The 26497-nt window shown below is 32.4% G+C and overlaps 3 protein-coding genes across 5 annotated transcripts; all 3 read right to left on the minus strand.

Moving 5' to 3' along the window:
- Nucleotides 1-1680: 1680 nt before the first annotated feature.
- Nucleotides 1681-5100, minus strand: LOC123889342 (CBL-interacting protein kinase 2-like). The gene is made up of 2 exons (XM_045938632.1): nt 4943-5100; nt 1681-3690 (listed from the first exon to the last, which is right to left on the minus strand). Exon 2 carries the CDS (start codon nt 3281-3283, stop codon nt 1901-1903), a length of 1383 nt encoding a protein of 460 aa, XP_045794588.1. The 5' UTR covers nt 3284-3690; nt 4943-5100; the 3' UTR covers nt 1681-1900.
- Nucleotides 5101-14512: 9412 nt separating this feature from the next.
- On the minus strand, nt 14513-19053 carry LOC123889690 (prosaposin-like). Of its 3 annotated transcripts, none has more exons than XM_045939140.1 (6): nt 18912-19053; nt 18324-18452; nt 16386-16531; nt 15893-16090; nt 15072-15131; nt 14513-14945 (listed from the first exon to the last, which is right to left on the minus strand). In XM_045939140.1, exons 2-6 carry the CDS (start codon nt 18445-18447, stop codon nt 14739-14741), a joined length of 735 nt encoding a protein of 244 aa, XP_045795096.1. In that variant the 5' UTR covers nt 18448-18452; nt 18912-19053; the 3' UTR covers nt 14513-14738. The 3 variants fall into 3 exon arrangements, with proteins under 3 accessions (XP_045795096.1, XP_045795095.1, XP_045795097.1); XM_045939139.1 differs by having other exon boundaries at nt 18324-18456; nt 18913-19020; XM_045939141.1 differs by having other exon boundaries at nt 18863-19013.
- Nucleotides 19054-22530: 3477 nt separating this feature from the next.
- On the minus strand, nt 22531-26182 carry LOC123889933 (WEB family protein At2g38370-like). The gene is made up of 2 exons (XM_045939455.1): nt 25854-26182; nt 22531-24381 (listed from the first exon to the last, which is right to left on the minus strand). Exons 1-2 carry the CDS (start codon nt 26058-26060, stop codon nt 22876-22878), a joined length of 1713 nt encoding a protein of 570 aa, XP_045795411.1. The 5' UTR covers nt 26061-26182; the 3' UTR covers nt 22531-22875.
- Between the last annotated feature and the right edge of the window lie 315 nt (nt 26183-26497).

The following is a 26497-nucleotide window of genomic DNA, read 5'->3' on the forward strand; positions in this document are numbered from 1 at the left end:
CTTAGACTTTAAAAACGGCCTGTTTACATAAATATGACAGGCTTAGGCTTCTAAAAAGGCCTACGAAGCCTGATAGGCCGGCCTGTTTATAATAATTATTATTTATATAATATTATTATTTATATCTTATAAAAAAAATATTATTTATATAAATATTATTAGCTTTTAATTATTGCGACTTTTCGTAATCGTATTTGTTATTTTATTAGTTTTTAATTATTGTGTTAATCATATTATTAGCTTTTTCTTAATGTTGTAGAAATTATAAAAATTTAAATGTGAACTTTTTAAGGTCTGTTTAGCCTATTTAAAAAAACTATATAGAGAAGTTTTAATGTAACACAGACTTTTAAACAGGCTACAAGGCCAGACCAGACTTTTAAAAGACTCAGGCCAGGCCAAAAAAAATAACATTTGATAGACCACAGGCTAGACTCAGGCCTGAAAAAAAATCGTAGACCAGGCTCAGGCCTGTCCTGGCCTGTTCCCAACCCTAGTTGAGTCCAGACCGATGTTTAAATTCACAGGAGCTCAAAGATAAACTAACTAGTCCTCGTCTTTGCTCGGCGGTATGGGCTGAACTCAAGAACCAGATATTACTGTTACATGACGACCTTGGTAATGATAGACTTTATAAATATGTTGATCCTAAATCTCCTATTTCAGGAGGATTTACTAGAGGACCAATAACATTCATGGTGACCGGCGACTTGCTTGTGACTCCACTGTCATCTATTTCTATTGTTTCGCATTTAGAAAGAATGAAGGTTCACCTTGATCAGGATCCGTCGAAAGGAGATATGTCGTATGCCAGTGCTTGAAACTGGAAACTTCAGTTTGGAGTTTGGACACACTTGCATCTTATTAATATTAGATGTATCAGATTCTCAGCTCACAATACTATTTGATTGTATGATGATGCAGGGTCTCAGGATTTTAAAAGCTCCATTGACAAGAACTTCTAAAATCTGATCGTGGCGTATTTTCAATTCTCATTAATATTCTAGCACAGTTATTTCTTGTTTAGGCTAACAATTTCTAGTGATAACCAATACTTCATTGACATCAAAAGCTGTTTTAATAGATAGTCTCTATTACCATTTGAATCAGCCTAATGAAGAAAATCAATGCTGATTTAACATAGAGGGTTTATAACCGATATTGTGTTTTGACTTTTTTTGCACATTGGAACATTCTCACCTCCCTCAAGTATGAATCCACCAAATTGAATCAACCAAACTGATTCTTAGTTAAGTAAACTAAAAATAACTTAGCATTAAGTTAATCGCATAATTTGAATTAGCAAAAATACTAGGAATAACCTGATTTTTTTAACTCAACCTCAGTACAAGTAAGTGAACTACATGTCAACAAAGTAAAAAAAAAAAAAAAAGCAATATAAGGTATCAATTTTTAAAATAAAAAATTGTCCCAGTTTCATCTCTAATCCCCTTTCAGATAAAATGGGGCATAATATCAATTTTTTTAAACCAAAAGTAACTTCCGTATGCAACTGCGAAGACTAATTTCTTCGAGATAACTGAATCCACTTAAGGTTTAACCGCTCCCAACAAATGTTTTTCCATATGCACAAAATGGGAGTCAAACTCATAATCAAATGTTTTTCCACTTATGTGCAATAATAAAAAGCAACAGAATATAAAGAATAATAATGAGGGATGGAAGAAAAGACCCAACTGGTTCAATTCTAACTTTAGCCATCTAAGTCTTTGTAAGTATGTCTTCAGAAACAACACATGACAAAGTCTAAACTAAGAAGCTTATAGTACTGTTAAATTTAGAACTTGACCAAAATCATAAAAAAGTAGCACAAAACATACAACAACCTAGTGAAACAACATTGATTCTGCAATTCACTACAAAACATCCTCAAATTTGATCAGTAAAAGATGGTTGTTGGTTGCTCCTCCAGCACTGCTTCATGTTGGAGTTCATGAGGTTGTTCTCCTTGCCAATTCCACACAATGTCCTTAAGTGCTGGTCTAATTTCCTGATGCAAAAGCTTCTGATACTCCACTGTATCGCCATCGGACTTCTTAAGTTCCACAAGATGGAAGAGAGGTGTAATCTCGAAAATCTCGGCATCAATATTCAGAGTCCCTTTCCTTCTTTCCTTTGAACTTTCCAACTTCAATAAACCTCCATCTTTTTTCGTAATTTTCAAGTGAAGACACTTGCAAATTTCTTCGAACTTGGAGATTATAATCGAAGCCGGCTTGTAAGATGTAAACCGCATCTCTTTCTTTTGAATTGTGTCTTCGAACAAGCTGGATAAATCAAAACCAGACGAGAAGGAGATGATATTAAAGGCGTTTAAGTTGTTACATGGTTTGGCTTGTTGTTGTTTTGACTCCGTATTAGAATCACTTCCGTTCTCGGACACTTCGAACAGTCCATCAGCGTGCAGAGAAGCTAGGTCATTTTTTTCGATATCGATAACAATCGGCTTCTCTAACCCCCTTTTAAACCAAGAATTTTCCATGATCTTGGCCATTGATATGCGAGTCTTCAGATTTGGATCCAATATTTTGGACAACAACCGGCGAACCTCTAGTCCAAACCATTTAGGAAATTTGACTTCTCCTTTACCGATTTGCCTGTACATCTCCATCAGATTTTGATCATGGAATGGAAGATAACCAGCCAATAGAACAAACAAGATTACGCCGCACGACCAAATATCAGCTTTGCATCCCTCATAGCCCTTTCGGTTTATCACTTCAGGAGCAACATACGCAGGTGTACCACATGTAGTGTGAAGTAATCCATCCTGGCACTTAGATTCAGAAAAGGTACTCAAACCAAAATCCGAAACCTTCAAATTATCATTTTCATCCAATAGTAGATTTTCGGGTTTCAAATCTCGATGAAACACACCCCTGCTGTGGCAGAAGTCAACTGCACTAATCAGCTGCTGAAAATATCTCCTAGCAACATCGACCTTGAGCTTTCCTTTCGCTATCTTGTTGAAGAGCTCACCACCTTTTGCATACTCCATGACAATGAAAATTTTGGTCTTAGTCGCCATTACCTCATAAAGCTCGACCACATTCGGGTGTCTTACTAATCTCATCACTGAAATTTCACGCTTAATCTGTTCAACCATCCCGACTTTCAAAACCTTTTCTTTATCAACTACCTTAATGGCCACATTCATGCCAGTTACAAGGTTCCTAGCATGGTAGACCTTCGCAAACGTTCCTTGGCCTAATAATCTCCCCAGCTCATATCTTTGCATTAACACACTTCCCTTCTTTTCCATTTCGGTAACACTTTTTGCGTACAACCAATACTACTATCGATTATATAGTCCTCAAAGCTCAACCATCTTCACAAACATCAGGTTTCGACGTTATACAACTACCGAGATTTCCAGCTAACTCAGCCACATGAGTACAAAATAGATATTGACGGGAAACTAAATATCCGATCTCATCAAGTATTAAAAAGGGATGCTTGGATGGAGGTACAACCTCATTAATTTCATACAAGGAACTCTTTGCTTTGAGCCACATCTTTCAGCATCCCCTGGTTTTGGTAATGACACTAGAGAAAAATACTGAAGTAGATGAACTTCTTACGAAACTTGGAGAATAGTCGAGGAATGAATAAAGCAGCCCTGGTTAACTTTCAATTTCTCAAAAACAAAGCATGTGATGAAATACACACCTGAAAGAAAGATAGAAAAATTAGTTGGAAACCTTCAACAATCCAATCGAGCCAAATGAATTATATCAAAAATATTCTATACATATACATATAAGATACATAAGACACTGAAGGCTGGCTGAAGAGTATAAGTTGTCAAAATTTAAGATTAGGTGCTACCAATACTATGCTAAGGCGAAGAAATCGGATTAAATCAAATAAAAAGTCAGCTGATTACGTGAGCATCCTGCCTGAATAAAAAGTTGCACGGAAACGGATACTAGACATTTAAAAAATCTAAGATACGGATACGTTATCATAATTGCTTGATTGATTACACTACGTGCAAAATAAATAAAACAATTATAAGGATTGATTAGCTGATTACTTCCTTGACCCTTTTATAATTAACTACAATACAAATCAAGATCAAATAAAAAAATATATACAAAAAAAATTATGAAAGGGGTATCAAATATCAACATAAACAACAAAAAGACATACGAAAACTTTTTTTCCTACCTTTTACTAAACAACAATAATTTTTTTTTACTGAACTGCGGATCAATACCGGTGTGTATCAAACCGGTGACTACATGTATAAAAAAATCGAGTATTTTTTTAAGAATTTTTTTTATACAAAATAGCAAGAAAGGAAAACCTAACAGGGTTGAAGATATATACACACACTGCCAGCTTCTATATTCACGTGTTTCCACTTTCCATCATATCATAACCTAACTTTCAAAGTCCTAAACCTAACATGTTTTAAACGATGCTAATGAACAAATCTTTTTTAATTGGTATAACTATCAACAAATCTGTATTCAAGACCACAATCGTGCCAAATCGAAATTAGAGCAACTTTAACCAAAATCACAATGAATTTGTCAAAATCACGTGACACTGCGATTTTGTTGAAGCTAAAAAATACAGCTTTAAACAAAATCACGGTGTCACATCATATTATTCTGAGAAACTCGGCGTGGATTCAAACATGCATAATTTAATATATAAAAATAAGTAAAATAGTAATTTCTTAGAAAAGTTTATATTAAAACCTACTACTCAGAGCGTGACCAGAGTGACCTGATAACAATATCAACATCAGTAAAAAACAATCAATCAATCAAATAAACAAACTTCACCAACAAAAAATATAAATGTACACTAGAATAATAACATAAAATTAAAAATTACACAAATAAAAAAATAAGAAACAGCAATAACAAAAGTAAGAAAAAAAAAATAGTGAAAATTAGCTTGTACATACCATAGAGAGTAAAGATCTGAGAAGTGATTAGGGTGTGAATTGTCTCAATGTAACTGATGAAGGGTTTGATTGAATTGTGGCTGCAAGAAAAAGAAGAAGAAGAAGAGAAAACAAAACGCAAGAAATGAGAGAATGTGTTTTGTCGTTTTAAAGTTGTTATGAGAAAACAGGGGACGCGTTTGGGTTGCTTCTTATAACCTTGGGCTGTCGCATCTTGCTAATGATGCTGACGTTTAATTCTGTCAGGGCCATTTATGTCTCATTTTTTTTTTATTTTTTTTGTTTTCACCATGGTTGAGGTTCAGTTCTGGGATCAAGTGGTTCCAACCCCTCCAATCGTAATTGTGGGGATCGAACCGCGGTCCTACCGTTTTTTTTTTAATTTAAAAAATTACTTATTTGTACTTTTTGGTCAACGTAAAATTTATAAATTAGTTTATTGAGATTATTTTTTTAGGCAAATAAGAGGTTACAAAATACCGGAGACTATATACCTGATATAATCAAACCACACAAAGTAAAATTTTAGGTAAAAATGTAAACCGTCAAACTGAACATAAGTGGTCTAGAACCAACCATTGGTTATAACTAACCACAAGCACAATCTATTGAATCCGCGTACGCGCGCGAAACTAAATTGTAAATGATGTTTGGTATGTGTGCGATTGGGTGGACAAATTTAGAGACGAGTTTAATTTTTTTTTTTATAATAATTGAGAATCGAACTCAGGATCTATAGCGTATTACTCAAACTCCCCCTCATCACTAGACAAAACTTAGTGGCTTAGAGACGAGTTTAATTGAGTATGAATATATTAATCGAGATCAAGAAGTTTGGCGAATGGATACGACTAACAACACGTTAACAGATCTACGAAATTGATTGCGTATTAATATTTGAGATTTTTTAATCAATGAATATAGAAATTGTTATGTTTTCTTTAATTAGGAATTTCTCATGAATAACATACTTAATTTAGTGCCAAAGATTTTGATATCCTACCCGAAATTACTGTAATAAACTTGACAATGGTAGGGAAAGTTGTTGAAGGTAAAAAAAAAAATTGACAGGATGCTGAAGGTAATTTTATTTTTTTTAATACAATCTTGCAGTTTTATTAGAACAAATTTTATTATAAAAAAAAAAATAGAACAAATTTCTAGAAAAGAGTTCATTTTTGAAATAATAGAGATTGGATTTTCATGTTTTATAAACTAAAAATAAAAATAAATTTATTGTAAATAGCTATTGTCAAATGAAGTCGGATTCAACCGATTCAATAAAAAAAAAAGTAGGATACAAGTACTGATATTGTCACATTATGCACAACATCTCAAAATTGCATTGACATTTGATGTATGTATACTTATGTGTCTTACTCTTACCGTTAGACTATTTAAAAAAAAAAAAAAAGAATAATGTCGTACCAAATGAAAAGAAGGCTTCTTAGTCTAAAAATCATTTTCTTTCATTTTTTTTCTTTCACCACCGGTTTAATCTGATTTGGGGATCAATTTTAGTATCAAGTGGTTCCAGCCCCCTCTTGATTATAGTTATGGGGGATCGAATCGTGGTACTCCCTACCAGTGGCGGCTTGCACACATGTGCGAGGTGTGCGACGGCATCGAACCTCAAAATTTTGAGGGCCTCAGCTCAAAATTTTGAGGTCCTATAATATTATTTATATAATATTTATACCTATAAAATATTAGATGTGTATTAATAGATTAATTTGTAGGCTCTAAATTAATAGTTATATATTGTTAATGTTCATATAATATCATATGAGTATCAATAGATTAGTTATTTATACTCGTAAATATAGTTTTAGTCCATTTTAATCTTTGCATAAAATTTAAACTTAGATTAGGAGGTTCATTTTTGACGTTATATACAAAGATAATTATTTTGTATTTCTTATCCCATTTGATTTAATGTAATTGGTTTAATATTGATAATATATATGTTTCCAAGAATAAAAATGATTTTTTTAAATTATACGCAATTTAAATCGACAGTTTTTTTTAAAAAAAAATTAAATTTTTTATATTAAGGAGTCACTTTTATATTTTGCACAGAGCCTCCTAAAACCCGGAGACGCCCATGCTCCCTACCAAGTTCAGCGTCAATTACTACTGAACCAACTAACGATTGGTCATCTAAAAATCCGTTTCTAAGAGATTTTTTTTAACAATTTTTTTTTTACTAAAAAATAGATGATATTAATTCCAATAATTGATAGAGTACATCAGATGCAAATACAAATTCAACATTGGTAAAAACGAAAAGGATGAATTTGCGAACAAACTTACAGCATCCAAGTTAATAGCATACAACAGCAAAATACTACAAATAATTTGATAAAATTAGTCACCGGAAGGTTTATGCCTCCGGATCTGCAAAGTTTATGCCCAAATCATTGATTGAATCTGCAGTTGATTGAATATTATCTTTCAATATGATCTAAACGAACACCGCAACAAGAAGAAAAATCAAACAAGCGCCGCACCAAAACGACAATAACACAACGCTACACTTAGACGACGACACAACAAAATCAACAAAAAAAACTTAGGTACTGTTTGGCCCGACTTTTTTACGGTCTAAAAGCTACTTTAAAATAAAGTTCAAAATAAGTGCTTTAGAAATAAAGTTAAAGTTGTTTGTCTATTTCATTTTTAAAAAACTTAAAAAATAAACTCCAATTTAAAATTTGTTTGATTAAATGTTTTATAAAAGTTATGATAATATTGAAAATCATTAAAAATAAATAAAATAAGTTAAAAATATAATAAAAAGAAATCACTTATTTAAATTAAAACAGAAGAAAAAATATACATATAAGTGATTTTAGGCCAAAAAACCTAGAGAGAAGATGGAGCTTCTCACTCTAAAAATAAATTATTCTTATAAATTTATGTTTAAGTTAATATTATTTCCGGTCGGTCTATACAGAACAAAAATTTGACTTTAATTAAACTTCTACCGATTGTTTTTCGAATTAATCGGTCATTAAGTCGGATATTTAGTATTACTATGAAAATATAAATTAAATGTCACAACTCACAACAGCTTTCATACAATAGCTGGACACACAACATTATTTATATATATAAACCGAACGTGAAATCAAGTTGGAGCCTTAGAGATAACTTTCATAGTAAAGTTAGCACAAGTAGCACTTTAAAATTGCAACTAAATTAAAACTCAAATAGCACATTTTGTAAAAGTTAAAATAAGATGAGGTTGAAAAGATGAGGATGAGTTCTTTTTAAAATTAAGATATAGTAGAAATAAACTGGTTGACTTTAAAATATTCAAGTGCTCAAGGATATTTAGCATCAAAACTATATAAAATTGCTGAAAGTGGAAGCATATCAACAACCTTCGAATGATTCCATCAAATAAAAATTTTATAGTATTCTTTCTTTTCTTTATAGATAGCAATAGTATATTCTTAGAAGCAAAGTTGTATCTAATTTGCCAACTTATATGGAGCCGGGTAACGTTCATTGAACCATTGTGTAGCTATTCTTTTTTTATTACAATAAAATTTATGAATTTGAACTCGATTTCTAGCTTTATGTATATGAATTTTTTTTATTAAAATGAAAGAATTCACCATAGGGGTGGTTATGGTGCATAAGCCCAAACTTATGCACCATGCATAAACTTGTTTCCTACACCCACCATATTTGCTTCCTACACCAAAAATCAAACAAAGGTCAGCCCAAGCCCAAAATTAGACAATCCATTACTCGCGCGCCCCCCATATACTACCCCATTACTTGCGCCCCCCTTTTGCTTAGCGCACCCCCCAATTTTTTTCTTTTTCTCCTAGATTTCTTGTGAGCCCCCCAATTTTTTTCCTCCCCTAGATTTCTACCGCGCCCCCAATTTTTTTTCCTCCTCCAAACTTCTAGCGCACCCTCCCAAATTTCTAGCGCGCCCCCCGTTTCCAATTAAATAATAACTTTTGTTCCTTTGAAGTATATATTATAAAAATCTATTTTTAATTAATTTTCGTCATACACCCCCTCGAAGCCCAACATAATAACGAATGGTTCATGTATATATAAAACATACTTGTCAAACATACAATTTAATTTTAAGTTTTATCAATCATAATCACAATATAAATAAAATTTCATACATTAATTAATTACATATATATATATATATATATATATATATATATATATATATATATATATATATATATATATATATATATATATATATATATATATATATATATATATATATATATATATCGATTTTTCTTTACAATAAAGAAATGATCGAATTCAATATCTCATGCATACTATCCAAATTATTTTCAACTAAACTAACCCTAATTGCTTTATATGATTTTTTGCTTTATGTAGCATGGTTTTGTAAAATACTTATGTGATGTTTTACTTAATAACAATGGTTTCAATGTATAACATCTTGGCACTAATGCCCATATGAAACCATTTAACTAAAATAATGGTTTTAGTGTATAACGCTATGAAACCATTTAACTAGACTAATGGTTTCAGTGTATAACATCTTAAAACCAAATAACAAGACTAATGGTTTCAGTGTATAACGCTATGAAACCATTTAACTAGAATAATGGTTTCAGTGTAAAACAGTATGAAACCATTTAACTAGACAAATGGTTTCAGTGTATGACATCTTGAAACCAATTAAAAGGACTAATGGTTTCAATGTATAACATCTTGGCACTAATGCTCATATAAAACCATTTAACTATAATAATAGTTTCAGTGTATAACAGTATCAAACCATTTAACATCTTGAAACCAATTAACAAGATTAATGGTTTCAGTGTATAACATCTTGACACTAATGCTCATATAAAACCATTTAACTATAATAATGGTTTCGGTGTATAACGCCATGAAATCATTTAACTAGACTAATGGTTTCAGTGTATAACGGTATGAAACCATTTTTGCTGTGGAATGGTTTCAAAGAGTTGTTCTCCAAAAACATATTTAACCCTTAATAAAAATTGTGAAATAAATTTAAATTTTTAAGAAGATATAAAACCGAAGAGAGTGAGGTATCCCCAACCGTTCCAAATAATTCAAAATACACTAAATAAAATTTTGGGAAAATTTTATTAATATCTTATATTTATAAAAGCATATTTACCTCATTTAATTAACTAAAAATAGTTCCAGGTCTCAGAAAAATACCAAACTGATCCCAAAATTCTCAGAAAATTATTTACTATTTTTATGTAAAAATAATAAAAAAAATTGGAGTCTCCTAGGCACCGCACGCGCCCCCACGCGCCTCCAGTGAGAGTGGGCGTGGACGCGCGTCACTGTTCATCATCTTCCTCACCCATTTTCGGCAGAAACGGGTCACGACGACCCGGTTCGTCAACCCGGTTCGTTCTCCCTCAATAATCAACGAAACTCGACGTTCTTTATACCGTTTTGATCGTCGTTCGATTTTATGAATGTTTCCGGTATTAATTTTCGAAATCGTTGATCGAATCGCATGTAAAATGTGGCCGAAATTGAGCAAGCAAAAATATAAAGTTCTTTAGTTATGATTATTACATGTGTAAAATCATCTAATGGTTGTGAATGACTTATGCACCATACATAAGAAAAGGCTTATGCATATTAACTGTTGCCCACCATAGGTTGTCCTATGAAAATTAGTTTCAACTAAACATTGGTAGAAATTTCAAGCGCCACAAATATAACCTATAAATAATAGAAAAGATTGAAAATATATAAAATATTTTTTTTTTTTTTGTGATTAACCATTTAATTTTACAATACTCATGCACTTATATAAAATTACTTTACTCGCCTGTTCTGGACTGGATCTAAGTCTAACATATGATGAGTTCGTTCGATCTTGCGTCAAGCTCGGCCCAATGGTGCGTAAATCCAAAGTCTCGCCCTCTTGCCCAATAGTTAAGGAAGTCGGTCTTTTGTAACGTAACGGCCGACATCTGAATGATTGAGAATTACTGTCAATCATAATATTTTAGACGTTATTTTGATAGTCATTAATGACGAGGACATCGTATCCATCCTTATTGTCTTGACTCCGCGCTAGAGACTATATAAACCCTTTTCATGCAGAAGGCTCGAGTACTTTTTACCCGCTCTCTAAAACCTTCACTTCACATAAATACTGACTTGAATGTCGGAATGTTCGCGTATAAAATCTCTCTTCACCATCACCATGTACTACAGAGGAGTATCACCAACTACATATTGATTTAGTTCAACGGAAAGATTTTTTTATTTTAATAAGCAAACTTAAATTATAAACAATACAAATGTATTCAACCCTTTTAATTCAAAATATCATGCAGGCAAGCTCAAAGATAAGATCTTAATCTTCTCACTAATTGAATGGATTTCTTAATAATAATGACAACAATGCAAAGTAAATTAGCACGGGCAGAGCTTATCGCTTCAAATCAAGAATATTTGTTTCTTAAAAGAGAAAATCATCGTTCTTATCTCAACATTACCAATTTGGAATGTTCTGCAAAAAAATAATCGTATCTTTCACATCATGATATCATTGGGACGATTAATCTATAAAATTTAATCACATGCTATCTAAAATAATGAATACATAGATAAATCAAGAAAGGGGTTAAATCATATAGTTTATTGAAAAATCACATTATATACTCATGAACCTAAATTTGAATATCAAAATTTCTATTTATTTAAAAGATAAATTTGTAGTCATTTCGGACTATTTGATATAGAAAAAAATAATAAATTAAAGTACATAAATTATAATTTAATTAATAAAAATGTAGAAATTATCAAATCAGACATTGTGATTGGAATTTAAACTCTAACTCATAAACTTATATGTATGAATTTTTAATAGTTATTATGTTATCTATTAAGAAAATAATAGAAGAGATTAACTTGAATAAATAACTCTTTAGAAAGACCAATAGTTGCTTCAAAAAGAAAAAAGAAAGACCAATAGTTGGCTTTGGCTAGCTAGTCTTTATCCACAATCCCATATAATGGGATACGGTCAATTGAAACAATCCTAAATATAATAGAAAAACTACGTTTTAGATACATTAAAAATTTAATGTATCTAGCATATAATATAGACCAAATATATTAGATTCTCAATGAATCTAAAAAGTAGATATTCTCCTATATTTATGACCGGAGGGAATAATTTTTGCTCGATGAAATTTTACTTTTCTTTAAACAATTAAAAATTAATAATGAATTAATTATTAGGACTTTTTTATAATTAGGTTAGCTCTGATCAAGGGCAACACGACCCGTTGTCTTGTGCTTCTTGTGCTTCAAAAAATGGGGTCTCTATTTTGATTTGGCGAATTTTTCTAAAATATTTGTTGAAAATGTATTTTTTTAAGGGTTTGTTGAAAATGTTTAAGTTCTAATTAATTTTGAAAAAATAATTCAATTTAGCAAATCAATATTAACAGATGTAATAAGTTATAAACATAAATAATCTATTTCTGACCTAAAAAACTTTTAAAAATTTAATTGTTACCTTAAAAACTTAAAAGAATCTAACCATTACATATGCAATAGGTAAAAAAACTTCTAATACATTTTGCCTTTTCTTAATCTATCTAAGTTGAACAACTAAATTAGTTATTTTAGAACAGAATAACTATCTTGCAATAAATAGTTTTAGAATGTAGCTTGAAAGAGTAGATAAAGTGACACCAATGTATAACCCACAAGGTTAAAATTACTAACAAGACTTGTCCCTCTCCCACAAGGCTACACATGGCACTAATACCCCACACATAAGTTATACTTGGCCATATATTTTTCATTGTTCTTAACTTAAAATTAATGTGGGACACAATTGCACAACTTAATATCATGCATGAAATTTTCAAATATTGCAGCACCTTTATGTAGGTGGTCCCTAGAAATTAAGGAAGGGGACGTATATGTAATTATGTATTGTTGTTTTTCCAATCCATATATGTCAAGAAAAAACTAGTGGTATAGTAGGAAGGAAAACAATGTAGTATGCTATCACTATCTAGATCCTTTGTTTCCAGTTAATTTTTTGACACTTGGAAATGTATCATAATGGTTGATTTTGAAGTTTGTGGTACCACACATTTTATTTTATTTAAGGAAATAAGAAACACTTCCAAATAATAATCATGAATGTGTCTTAACAAAAGTTATGTATCTGTTAATAATGTTGATAGAATAGCCAAGACATATGAAAGCATGACCGGGGAATGCCTTAAAAATAGGAATATATTTGGGTTGCCTCTAACTGATCAACCTTAAATGTGATTATGTGAGTCATAAGTTGAGAATTCTCCCTAATTATAAATATATTGTAATATCGAGTGTGATTCGAGTGACCTTATAGTAAAATCTTGATAAGAGATAGTTCAATAGATATCAGATAGACTCTCGTAGTATTAAAAGTTTAAATTATTTATAATTTAATATTATAAAATTGAAATGTAAGGTAAACAAGCAATTCTCTTTATAAACTCCTTAGGAGTTCAATTTTTCTCAACACATCCCTAATGTCAAACACGTTGAACTTTTGCATTGCATGAATAAAACTGGTGGGTGACGTGATTAATAAGCTATAATCTTAGAGCTTAGGTTGTAGTATAAGTTACTTTAAAGTTTGAGTAAATATTTAAAATGGTAAGATTAAATTCTTTTTGCTGAACATTTCTTAGAGAAAAAGTATTTGTAATAGCTATTTATCACTACTAAATTTAGCTACCGATTTAACAACCAAATTTTGTAATCAGTCTCTAAATTAGTGGCTACATGTCAACGTAAACCATTAGTCATTTATGTTAACAACTGAATTAGTGACTGATTTGACATTTTCAGAAACTTAGTGTGAATATGCAAGATAGATTTCAATGAGCAATTTTGATTTACCTTTTCACTTAAAATTCAGAACATTTTCCCACATTCTCATAATTTTTTTCAAAAAAAACTAGTTATTGGCTATTGGTGCAACAGTAATTTGGTTTGAATAACTTTTTAGAAGAATTTACTTCTTTAAACTTATGATGACAAAAAGAATTACAGAACATCACATGAATTAAACAAACTGCAGGACACAACATGAGTAAAGCATTGGAATTACAAAATACTTACAAAAGACTGAGAAAATAAAGAGAAAATTATTTATTTTTTTGGTATTAATCCTTTATGGTGTGTTTGGTTTGAGGGAAGAGAGAAAAACACGGAAACTTTGAGGGAAGAGAGAAAAACACGGAAACTAATGAATGGACTTGGACTAACGTGGTTTCCGTGTTTTTCTCTCTTCCCTCCTTTCCTTCTCTCAAACCAAACACACCATTAGTTCCTAGGGAAGGGTTTCAGTAATCTAGAGTTCGGCTGCAAAGTAAATAAAGTCAGACTAATAATTGTTCCCACAAGAAATCAAACTCATTTTGTCCTAAACGATTCATCAGAGGGGGAATTCATTAACCACTTGAGCTAAATGGCTTGGTTAAATGTTTTTAAAATAGCATGCTTTCATGAGAGAAGATAGCATGCTGTCAAAAATAACAAACATCAACATTGATCATTAATGAGAGAAGATATTATACAGCATAAGCACCATATAGATAAAATCATTGAAAATTTTAACTTAGGTTAACTTTAATGATGTATTACACAAGGTATATTATCTCACAAGCACTTCTTCTTAGGAACTAACATTTTATATGATGTGCCACTGCCAATACTTTACATTAGTAATGTGTCAAATTATAATTACTCTCTCTTTCTCTCAAAATAGAGCAATCTTCAGGAAATGCACTATTCTGATAAAAACATTGTTTCCATAAAAAATACTTAAGAGGCCAGAAAGAAAGGATTTGCTAAGTACTGTTGATTCCTTGCAAGCATGCAATGCAGTGCATATATCGTTCTTCTCCAAGAATTTCTCTGCATTTTCAAAAACTAAGGGACCGTACTCTAGAACAATCCTCTTGCACTGCAAACATTTTCCACAAAAACTAAATCAGTAGATGAAAAACAGCAGCAGAGTTTGTTTCTCTTGGAGGTGCAATTAGCATAAAATTATCGGGAAAAATGAGGAATGTTTTTAGATTTTTCTTACCTTGCTCGCAAACTTGTCCACTGAATTGCACACCTTAAGTAGTGTCTCAATTATCTCCAACTGACATTTGAAAACAAAAGGTTAGCATTTTATACTACAAAATATAATTTCAATCAAGCAGGGTTAGAATTAGAAGTAGGATTAAGATAGTGGAAGGGTCTAAACAAAGATGGCCAAAATCCATGTATCAATATTTTTCCTTTTTCCACTTGATACATATGTTCATACCGACCAAAACATTGTGCTTATATATGTTTGTTCGGGAGTTCGGGGGAGCGTCGCGAGAAACAACGGGTCAATGCTCCAGGACCACATGAGAGGGGAAACATCTTACGAACACCACATTTCCACCCAAAATTTTAAGGCATTAGGTATATGGGTCAGTCTCTTATATATCCAACAAGATCCAGCACCAGGATCCACTCTCGCTCCCCCACCAAGCCAAACTAGGGCTCTGACACCACCTCTTATACTTGATCCAATACCAGGATTCACTCTCACTCCCCTACCAAGCCAAACCAGGGCTAAGATACCAATGGTTGGGTAAGTCGGGGGAGCGCCAGGTGAAGCAACGGGCCAACACTAAAGGACCACAAGTGAGGGAAACACCACATTTCCACCACCAAAAACCTTAAGACAACAGGTATATGGGTCATCTCTCTTATACATCCAACATTTTACCCATTTGTAGGTGATGTGGGACTTAACCGCTCACACTTGAAAACCAACAACTTTGATATGTTATATCAGTTACTACCATCAAATTTTTTTCATTTGGATACAAATCATAGACTTTTCTACATAAAGATGAAATAACTTACCTCTGTGTCAGGATCTTGTATCTTATCCAATAGTGATGAAATAGTATCTTTGCAAAACTCGCAGCTATTTTCTTGAACTTGTAAGGAAAAATTAGCAATGTTCTGGCAGAGGTTAACCTTATTGCAGAAATCTCCAGGCTTAACCGAGGTCATTTCTAAGAAGAAAAGTGGCAAATAGTAGTCCACCAAATTGATGCACTGTGAAATTGAGAAGAAACACACATGAATTCATATAGGTTCTAATAAGTTGTGATTGATTCACTTATGCACTCTTTAAAATCCTAAAATATGAACACTTTAAAGAACAATGTTGTCTGTCGCAGATCACAGAAAATTGTAGTTTTTTCAAATTCCACTATGCAAAAACTGTGCACTAAATAGTGTAGCGCGGAAGAATTGTGATTGTTCAAATTCCGCTACACTAAAGCGCTATTGTGCCGCTATATAACAAATACTGCCAAAACCAAAACACAAGATTCAAAATGTGACCAACCTTTTTCTCAAAAGTGTGAAACTGGTGACAAGTATTATGAAGAATATCAATGACTTCACTCTGAGTCTTGTTTTCATTTATATAATCAAGTGCCTTGGAAGTGTATTCCTCGCAAAGTGCACACACATCTGGTATTCTTCCTAATTCTGCAGTATGAAGATAGGTTAAAAAAAACGACTTACTCATGCCACATTTGCATATCAAACTGTATTTAACAACAACGAAAAATTCTTGCACAAATTAAAGATTTGCACATGACAGTCATTAAATACACATTTGCTTCAATGATCTGGTGTTATGTCAATAGGTTGTTTTCAACTTGTTATAACAAGGTCTCAGAAATCGGTTATGGATGAGTACTTAATTACGGTAATTACCAAAACACACCTAAAGTTAAGAATATAGTACTTGTTATGTATGCTTCACCTATAGTATAGAATTTCAACCAAAAAAACTATAGTAAAAAGGCCATTGATAAAATTGTAATTCATTAGTCAATCTTAGAGGAAAAATATCAGAAAAATGTCACACAAAGTGTAGCATCCGCATGAAAAGAGACTGCACAAATTTGTCCAAGCAATTCAATAAAAAAGTGTTTGACGAAAATGGGTGCTTATATAGGTTATAGGGTTAAAATATGTTTTTGGTTCCTACGAAATACTTATCATTTATGTTTTAGTCCCTACTAAAATTTCTCCTAAATATGGTCCCCCGCATATTTTTTGTTACTAAAATTGGTCTCTACTACTATTCCTTGTTTTTTATAGACCGAAGAGAATAAAAAAAGTACAAATAAACTCCGTCAAATTAACTTTAAACAACTCATTTAAAGGACGTCATGTCATTTAAAAAGTTTATGCGACAAGTCTTAATATGCATAAACATTTTCATTTGCCATAATAGATCTCTGAATAAACTTAGCAATCTGCTTCTTTTCCAAAGCATGAGCATAATCTAAATCTTCATGTGACACAATATACCTTCCATGTTTTTCTCATTGGTGTAGATCAGTTAAAATTATCAGATGAATTTCCTATATCATCGTGTGTATGAAATCAGAGATTATACCACTCTAATATATCCTACAAAAAATGTCAAATATTTATGACTCTAAACAACAAACCATAAACTGTCTCTGATCTTTAATTTAAGGGGATGATGTCTAGGGTCGGGAAGTGTGTCATATGGTTGGAAACACTAATAATAACAATTGATGTTGCTCCTCGTACATAGAAGCTTATAGTATTACTCATCCTCACGAATGAGATGCTGACTCAACCAGTGCTGGTTCAGCAAAAAAGAAAAAAAAACAAGTAGTACTAGTAGTGCCGAAAACTCAACGTATGTTTGTTTTCTCTGTTATTTTTTTAACAAACACCAATGAAATCACTCTTAGACATATTATTAATAGGTAAATTAAGCAATTATACATTTACACCTAATTATTTTCTTCATTATTGTCTGGGAAGGGTCTTGACACAATAGTTGGAGTAGCTTCCGTGTGACTCGAAGGTCATAGGTCTGAGTCATGAAATACGCCTTTTGCAAATGCAGGGAAAGACTACCAATAATAGATTCAAGTTGGACCTGAATGTTCCATAGACCCAACCATAATAGGAATCTTATGAGACCAAGGTTTAAACTTGGTTTTTTCTACACCGCCACTTGATAATTTCAAGGTATTTACCCAACAACCAATGCGACCAAGTCAATAAGTCATATGCATGTGAAGTAAAAGTTGATTAAAAGTTAGTTGTGGGTACGACATACAAATCTACTTATCTGACTTATTCTCATTGGTTAATCTAACAATACTTAAACTTCCAAACAATGGGAGATTGAGAATTCAATGTACAAGACATGTCTCCATTATATCTTCCTGCCTAAGTAGGATAATTAGAAGAAAAGAAAAAATGATATATAAATCAACAATGTTACCAGAAGAGGCAGAGTTCGCAGCGATAATGCTCCAATATTGATAAGGGTTTGCCAGCCCTCTTGCATCACAAGCCAAGGCAACACCTAATACAACAACAAACAACAGTCCAATTCTTCCTTCCATGGTTCCTATAACATTAAAAAAAATAGACATTAATAAAAAATTCAGGGCTATTAAAAAAAATATTCAGACAGAGGCCTGATTTTCCAAACAAAAAAAAATTGGAAAAAAAAAATACCATTTCAAAATTATGACGTGCCCCTTTGATACAACAACATTATCAATCAAATACTCTTTATTTATTTATAAAATTATAAAAAAATATGTACAATATTTCTGTGGAAAAACACTGTCTAATCTATATACTAATGTAACAATTTAAAGGAGAAACTAAGAAAAGTAAAGTATGAATTTATCACAATATAAAAGGTTCAAGTTCAACCATAAACAAGGGTAGATCACAAATAATCATAGAAATGCAGCTACTAGAGATATTAAGACTATTTTTTAATTCTTGTTTTTCATACTACAATCATACCTTAAGCAATTTCAAAGTTGCATGGCAAGAAGAAGAAGAAAAAGATTACCTTTTTTTGTGATTAAAAAGAATGAGGAAGGAAATGGAAGTGAAGGAAGAGAAAAGGGTAGTGTTATTCCTTCCTTTGTATAGGACTTAGAGTGGCGTGTAGGTTGGAGATACAAAGAATGGTTGGTACTTTAACTTCACTTAATTAACATTCAATGTTTTTTTTTCAATTTTCATGGAGATTGGGATATTATTCAGTGTTGGGTGGACCATCAAAGATATTGTGTGTCTCACTCTTTTTTTTTTGTTAACCATTCGATTCTTAAGCACGGTTCGGTAAAAAATAGTGGATAAATGATAAGCTAGCTGATTAAATTTGTAGTGTTTGGTAAAATTAACGGTTGAACTGGCTTATAAAAAAGATATGTTTAATTAATATTTAATTTTTTTCAAGTAAATGATAGGGGTAAAATTGGAAGAAATGATAAGCTATAAGTCATAAGCTACTTGAAATAGTTGTTTGAAAAACTATAAGTTTTTTTTGAACAACATTTATCAAACAGATCTTTTTTAGTCATATGAGCTTATAAATATAAGTTATAAGTTCAATATCTGACCTTACCAAACAGAACCTTAGAAAAAGAAGTCATGATAATCTTGAGTTTGAATAGAATATAAACAAAGTTCGAACAAAAATTATTTCATCCAAAATTTAAATTTAAATTTTCCTAAATGATTCATGTGAAATTTATGATCACAAACACTTTTTTTTTGTCTCATTTTTATTTGCCGGTGTGTCTTAATCTAGGAGGGAGGCTATATTTGTTTTTAACTCTTGTTATCAAGAGAAGGGGCTCATGAAATTCAGAGTTCGATCGCAAAACAAGTAAAATCTAACAAAAAATTATTCTTATCAGAAATTGAATTCGGGTTTTTCGAAACAATTCATTACGAACTCAATGTCTTGATTTAAGGGATGCTAATTTTGATGACTAGAATGAAGACCATGTGATTTAATAAGAATCTATCATAGATATTGATATGAGAAAAGCATCTACCTATATGAGAAAATTTAAAAGAGGAAAGTGAAGAAACAAGTCATTAGTCTTAACTTTTAAGCAACCCAAAAGGTGGGTCAAGGGGTTAAGGAAGGCACATTTTTCATAATCACAAGTTTAACTTGAGGAAAAGTTTCTTTTTGTATGTAGCACTACCGGGAAAAAGAAAAATTTGCTCAAGCATCATTACTAGAATTTCTTCTTTTATATATTTTCGCTAATTCTAAATGTGTACTATTTTTTAGCAGATGTTACTCCACTTTTTTTCATTTAATTTATATGGAATTTAATTGAATGATATTCTTAGAAAACTAACACTAAAATATAGTAAAATTTGAATGAGTTGCACTTTTTCTTTTTTCACAGCGATATTATTGTACCGTTTGTACGGTAGGAAGAAACTTCGTTCGTCCGTTCAGACAAAATGTAGATCACCAGCTTGTTTGGAGTGTGGACTTTGGACACTGATTGTCTCCCAGTAGTCCTTCCAATTTATTTCTTTATTTTTATTTGTATAATATAGTCCGTCCAATTAAAAAATAATAGTAACCGAACCGTCCTCGTCGTGAGTTTAGCTCTGTTGATAGGAATATCACATTTTATATAAAAGGGGTCGAAGTTCGAATTTTGGGCACCTCACTTATCCATTTTAAGGGTGAAATTTCTAACCACTAGACTCTTGAACAAAAAAAAAAGTAATCGAACCTCGGACACTCTATTTCTCTTTAAGGTGAAATTTTAATCACAAGGCTAATTGACAAAAAAAAAATTGAGTAAAGTACCACCAAGATTGAAGATGGTGAGGATATCTGCAAACACGCGTTTGATTCGTAAAACAGCAAGAACTGAACAGAACAGTACAAAACAAGATAATACAGGACAGGATAAAACTGTACCGAAGAGATATAGGACGATAATATTTTTATAATCGAAAATAAAATGGGTATTTTCGTATTTTTTATAGTTGTACCGTGACAGTATTTTTTATAGTTGTACCGTGACAAAAAGTTGTCTCGTGGTTTGAGCGACAAAAAATCTTGTTTTTGTCTTGTCCCTTGCTATCTAATTTGTCCAGTCTCATGACCAATTTCAAATCAAACAAGGTACAATAAAAGTTGTCATGTCCAGTCCTCTATTTTTTAACGGATCAAGATCAAACGCAACAATACAAGAACGTGAAGTGAAGGTTTTCAGGATAGGAATTGCATATCTTAACCACCATCAAAGTTAGGATTTGTGGACATTTATGGCGGCTTTTATTGCTCACGGAGGCGTTATGAATTTGAAAGGATTTAGCCGTTTTGGCTCTGATTGTGGAGGCCTTTCGGAGTGAGTCTGTTGGGTTTTTCTGCTTCTAGGGCGGACGAACATGGGTCTCAGCCTAGTCCAGAACACCAGCAATAGTTGGAAAAAAATTATTTTTTACCGTCTATCAAAGTTTAATGAACCATTTTCCTTATTAAAAACCTTGATGACATGAGAATATGAGATAGCAGCAGCATACACATATTTGTTTATTTTATTTTTGGTACTAGGTGTCATGGTCGAAGTGTCTGCTAAACCAGGATTTGATACCTCTATTTTTCAATAGGAAAAATAAGATCATTTCTCTCCCAACCCCCCACATTTCTTTTATACCCCCAAAAATCTCATTTTGCCCCTTGCGGTTTGAAAAAATTTTGCCAAAAAACTTCAGTTTATATTCACCGAAGCCAAATATTAGACCATTTCGGTAACTGCGAACCGAACATTAGCATTTTCAGTACACAGAAACCGAACGTCAGCTTGTTCGGTACCTGCGAACCGAAATGTCCTAGATTTCGGTACGTTGTTATCGAAAATTTCATTGGGTCGCTGGAATTAGGCCATTTTCGGCAGAAGTTTACCAAAATAATTGTTTCGGTACCTGCGAACCGAAATGTTCCAGATTTCGGTAAGTGGTTACCGAAGTTTATCAACATGTCAAATTCCTTCGGTTCGTATAAACCACAGTACCTCCCAAGGGCAAAAACGGAAATTCAGGGGGTAGAAAAGAAATGAGGGGGGTCGGGAGAGAAATGATCGAAAAATAAATAATAGAATACTACATTTATAAAAGAGAAAGACGCAAAAGATGAGATTGGTGAACCTTTGTTAGTTCAAAACTTTGAAGAGCCTTTTTTTAGGCCTTTTGAAGCTAAAAGCCCTTGTCTAACTGCCGGTCTTGCTCTTGGGACAACCTGCACATATTTGATAGTGATACAATAATAAAACCTAACAAAGAAACTTCAATTTTTTAATGAAGAATCCATTCTTAAAGTTTGGATCAAATCTTAAAGTCATGAGATTATTTTTTCTCTGTAGATGAAGTGACAAACACCACCTGAAGTTCACACACCCACAACTGTGAGGTTCCAGGTTTGAACCCGGATAAAGATGTTAACCTATCAATATCGACATTATCAGTTGAGTTAGGTCTTACGAACAAAGTCATAAGATTTGAGGAATATAAAATCCACATAGAAGCTCTGTTTTCTAAACTAGAACAGCCATTACTTTTCTCCTTTCATTTCCTTTCCTTTTCAATGACTTACTTAATGTTATTATGAGAATCACATTGTGCAAAAGAACCAATAGTAAATAAGCTCTTCAAACCACATTTTAAAAACATTAAGAAAATGAACATTATAACACTACTACTACTACTACTACTGCTACTTAAAATAAGATCAAGAAATTGCACAAGCATAATTACTTAGTTAATATACAAGCAGGGACAACAACCTAAATACCATAAAAATGTACTGCAAAATGCGGAGAATGACATAACTGAACATATAAATTATATTCAATATTTAGAACATTAAAACTAAAGAGCGACACATTTTGGTTCCGCTATAGTTAAATAAAAGACTTACCTAAGGAATGTGATAAGGACTCATCGGAGATGCTGGATAGAACATAAAATTGATCAAACAATCTATCTATTCAACTCAAATTCAGCGTTGGGTTCTTCTTTTTTTTATGCTGTTTTGACAAAAGAAGAGAGAATCTTGCAAACCCAAATTTCTTTCTCTTAGTAGAAGACTGCTTCTGACCATTTTCTTTCTCAACTTGCTCATCAGACAACGGACCATCATTGTCTTTGCCAAGCATCTGGCCTAATGACTCACTCCGTTTCATCAAGATTCTTTCACCTTGAACTATCTCCTCTTCAATCTCTTCCGGCATAAGCAGCTTTTGGCTCAGTATTTGTCCTATTGATAAAGTTGACTTTAAAACAGGCTTGGCTTCATCGTTTACCAAATTCAATCCATTTACATCAAGTAACCTAGGATCTCTCTTATGATCAGATGGACCAGAGTTTTTAAACTTCATACAGCTATTCGTCAAAGAACGCCTTTTGTGACCGTCAGATCGCCACTTCCTCAAAGCCTCTTCAACTTCTAGCTTCCCTCTATCTGCATCTTCTACCCTTTGTAAAGCTTCTTCAAGTACCTTCTTGCGGGTTTTAACTTCTTCTGCTGCTTCCTCTACCCTTTTTAAAATATCCATTTGCGATGAATTTGCTTCATCGACTTCAAGCATAGCTTCTGCTACTCTATTCTTTGATTGTTCTTGTGCTTCTTGAGCTTTACGGATTAGAGTAGTATATTCTTCAAACGAAAGAGTAATTTCCTCGCATTTTTGCGTACATTCTCCTGGTGAACCATCATGGTTAGACAACGCGTTAATATCTGCAAGGGTAGCAGCTTCTGCAGCTCTAGAAGCTTCCTTCATTTTCGTTGCCGCAACCAACCTGATTTCTGCAGTTTTTATCATAGCTTTTGTCATCTCAATCTCAGACATTGTTTCCAAAACTTCTGATTTTGCGGATTCTCTCATTTTTCTGAAATGTTCGGCCTCCGAATTCAATCGATGGAGCACTATTGTAACATCTGAAGGATCACCAGAAGCAGCAACTTTTACAACTTGCAGTCTTAATCTGGTTTTGTTTAGCTCATCCTCAAGAGAAGACACTTTTGAACAATTTTGAGTTAACCTTTCACGGGTTTTCTCAAGTGAGATCCATTCATTCTCTAATTTCTTATTAAGAGATTCAACAGTAGCTCGTACATCGGCAATATCATGAGTAGTTTTGGTAAGGTTCAACTTGGCCTGCTTCAATTCCATTAATATTAAGTTTGGCGAAGATACATGGGAAGGTATAGAAGATTCCATCGCAGATTGAAGAAACTCAGACGGACTCGATTGTTTTTCCTTCATTTCTTTCTCATTTACCATTGATCTTTGATCACACACATTCATCCCAAAATTCAGATTTGTTTCAGATTCTTCCTTTTGCAGCTTTGATTTCAAATGTTCAACAAGCCTTTTGGTCTTTTCCAATTCTTTCAACACATCAAGAGTTTCTCTTTCTTTCAGCATCAGTTCTTTCTCGAGCAATCTTGCCTGCTCCTCCAGTTTCTCTTTATCAAGCTCTTCTACATGGTGCTGCCAACAAAAGAGAGGATGAGAACTTACTATATAGTTCGATGAGAATATTTACGTAAACGTTGACCCGCACACAGAATATGGGGGTGTAGAATGACAATGTAGCTCGGTAATGGAAAATTATAGACTAATTTTATTCCTTCATGTGAATCCTCTATAAGAAGAATGTACTATGAGGCTTAAATACGTCAAAATTGATAAAGTATTGATGTCGTACTCGTATCCACATCCAATACTGATACGCATACAATATTTTCATATACACATCAAAGAAGAATCCCCCAAAACTTTGACGAAAAAAATATTGACTGATAAGTTTGGTATAGAACCTCAAAAACTTGTCTTCAAGCTTTTTGTGAGCAGAATTGGAATACATTTTGACATTGAGTCATTTGTTTTGGGAAAAACAAATACATTTGTGACATATTTACAATGCAAATAATATAATTTTGATCCGGATAAGAAAACGACAACTCTATATGATTTAGGTTGTAAAGTTATGTTAACTTAACGTATATCGTATCTAGTATTTGGGTTTCATAGACAATGTAGCTCTATCAAGTAACTAAATTCAAAATATAAATAAGGAAAATATTATTTATCTACTTCCGATGTTTTCTAACATTCTCCATTAAATAATATCTATATAATTATGACCTAATTGCATTTCATCAGATCCAAAGAACCCTAACACTCAAAAGAACATAAACAAAATTTATATATCATAATGCATGAGCTAGACATGGAGAAACAAGCAGTAAACCATCAAATTAGTCTCTAATTTTGTAGAACACTCTCAAATAGGTCGAGATTATTATGAATATTTCAACAAACAAAAAAAGTCTCAGTCAAGTTGGACCTTATATTGAAACACTTACTATCAATTAAGTCCTTATATTTTTTTCGGGTCAAGTAGCCTAGTGACTAGAATTTCACCTTTTAAAGTGAATAAGTGGGGGTGACGTGAGCACAACTCAATTGGCAGGGACATTGTATGTAATATGCAAGGATCAGGGTTCGAACCCTGGTACTTCCACTTATTCACTTTTAAAAGGTGAAATTCTAGCCCCAGGCTATTGACCCAAAAACAAAAAGTGAACAAGTGGGTTTACTAGGGTTTGAATACTGATTCTGCATATTACATGCAATGTCCCTAGGCTATGCTCTTAGGGACAATTAAATCTATATTTTAACAAGCTATTATCAATTTTGTCCTTAAATTTATCTCCTTCCTATCAATTTAATCCCTAACATACTCCAACAAAGACTAATATGAGTAAAATTTGACAGAATAAAGAACATTTTTGAAATATTGATAAAGTTGAGACCTATTTGACAACTCCCTATAAAGTTGGCACTAATTTGGTGGTTTACTCAAAATAGTTTGAAATGGGTCTATAAAATGCAAGAAATTAAATCACAATTAATCACAGAAACAATGTACATGGAAACAAAATCGAGAAAGTAATTACCATAGAATGATGAGAAGTAAGAGATGAAAGATGATTAACATTGAGAAAGGGTTTCCAATAACCAACACCACCGAACCGGTTAACAGCTTCTTTAACCGATTCAAATGGAGCAGAAGTGTCAATCTCGGTTCTGTAACTGTTATTTGATGAACCCGGTTCAGAGTGATACGTCGTCGTTTTCATCACTTGAGTTTCTTCCATGTTCATTAGTACTACACAAAGAAGAAACCTTTGGTTTGGTTTGGTTGTGGAGAGAATTTGAAAATAGAGAGAACAGAGACAAAAGGAAAACGACAAAAATCAAATGTTGTTGTTACTTAGTACAACATAAAACGGTGTAGTATGATGTGGTGTCGTGTTGGAGGGTGGTTCAAGTGCATTAGATTTCCTAAAAGGCCCATTTGGAAAAAACCAATTTTTACCATATTTATACCAATGTATATAAAGGAATTTGATTTTATTATTAGTCAAAAAAAAAATTGACTAAAGGATTATACCAATATATAAATCAATATAAATTTTATTATTAGACAAAAAATAATTATTTTGAAGATTTTTAAATTTTGACTTTTTATTATTAGTCAAAAATAAAATTTGACCATAGGAATATAGTAATTTTTTTATGAGACTATTTTATTTATAAT

Source organism: Trifolium pratense, linkage group LG6, assembly GCF_020283565.1.
Source record: "Trifolium pratense cultivar HEN17-A07 linkage group LG6, ARS_RC_1.1, whole genome shotgun sequence".
Taxonomy (NCBI): domain Eukaryota; kingdom Viridiplantae; phylum Streptophyta; class Magnoliopsida; order Fabales; family Fabaceae; genus Trifolium; species Trifolium pratense.

What these genes read in the sequence shown, in the direction of transcription:
- LOC123889342 (XM_045938632.1), bottom strand. Translation starts at nt 3,283, where the DNA reads ATGGAAAAGAAGGGAAGTGTGTTAATGCAAAGATATGAGCTGGGGAGA.
- LOC123889690 (XM_045939140.1), bottom strand. Translation starts at nt 18,447, where the DNA reads ATGGAAGGAAGAATTGGACTGTTGTTTGTTGTTGTATTAGGTGTTGCC. An exon ending in TTCACACTTTTGAGAAAAAG is followed by an intron (nt 16,091 to 16,385) that starts GTTGGTCACATT and finishes TCAATTTCACAG; the next exon opens with TGCATCAATTTGGTGGACTA. An exon ending in TGGACAAGTTTGCGAGCAAG is followed by an intron (nt 14,946 to 15,071) that starts GTAAGAAAAATC and finishes AAATGTTTGCAG; the next exon opens with TGCAAGAGGATTGTTCTAGA.
- LOC123889933 (XM_045939455.1), bottom strand. Translation starts at nt 26,060, where the DNA reads ATGAACATGGAAGAAACTCAAGTGATGAAAACGACGACGTATCACTCT. An exon ending in TTACTTCTCATCATTCTATG is followed by an intron (nt 24,382 to 25,853) that starts GTAATTACTTTC and finishes TTTTGTTGGCAG; the next exon opens with CACCATGTAGAAGAGCTTGA.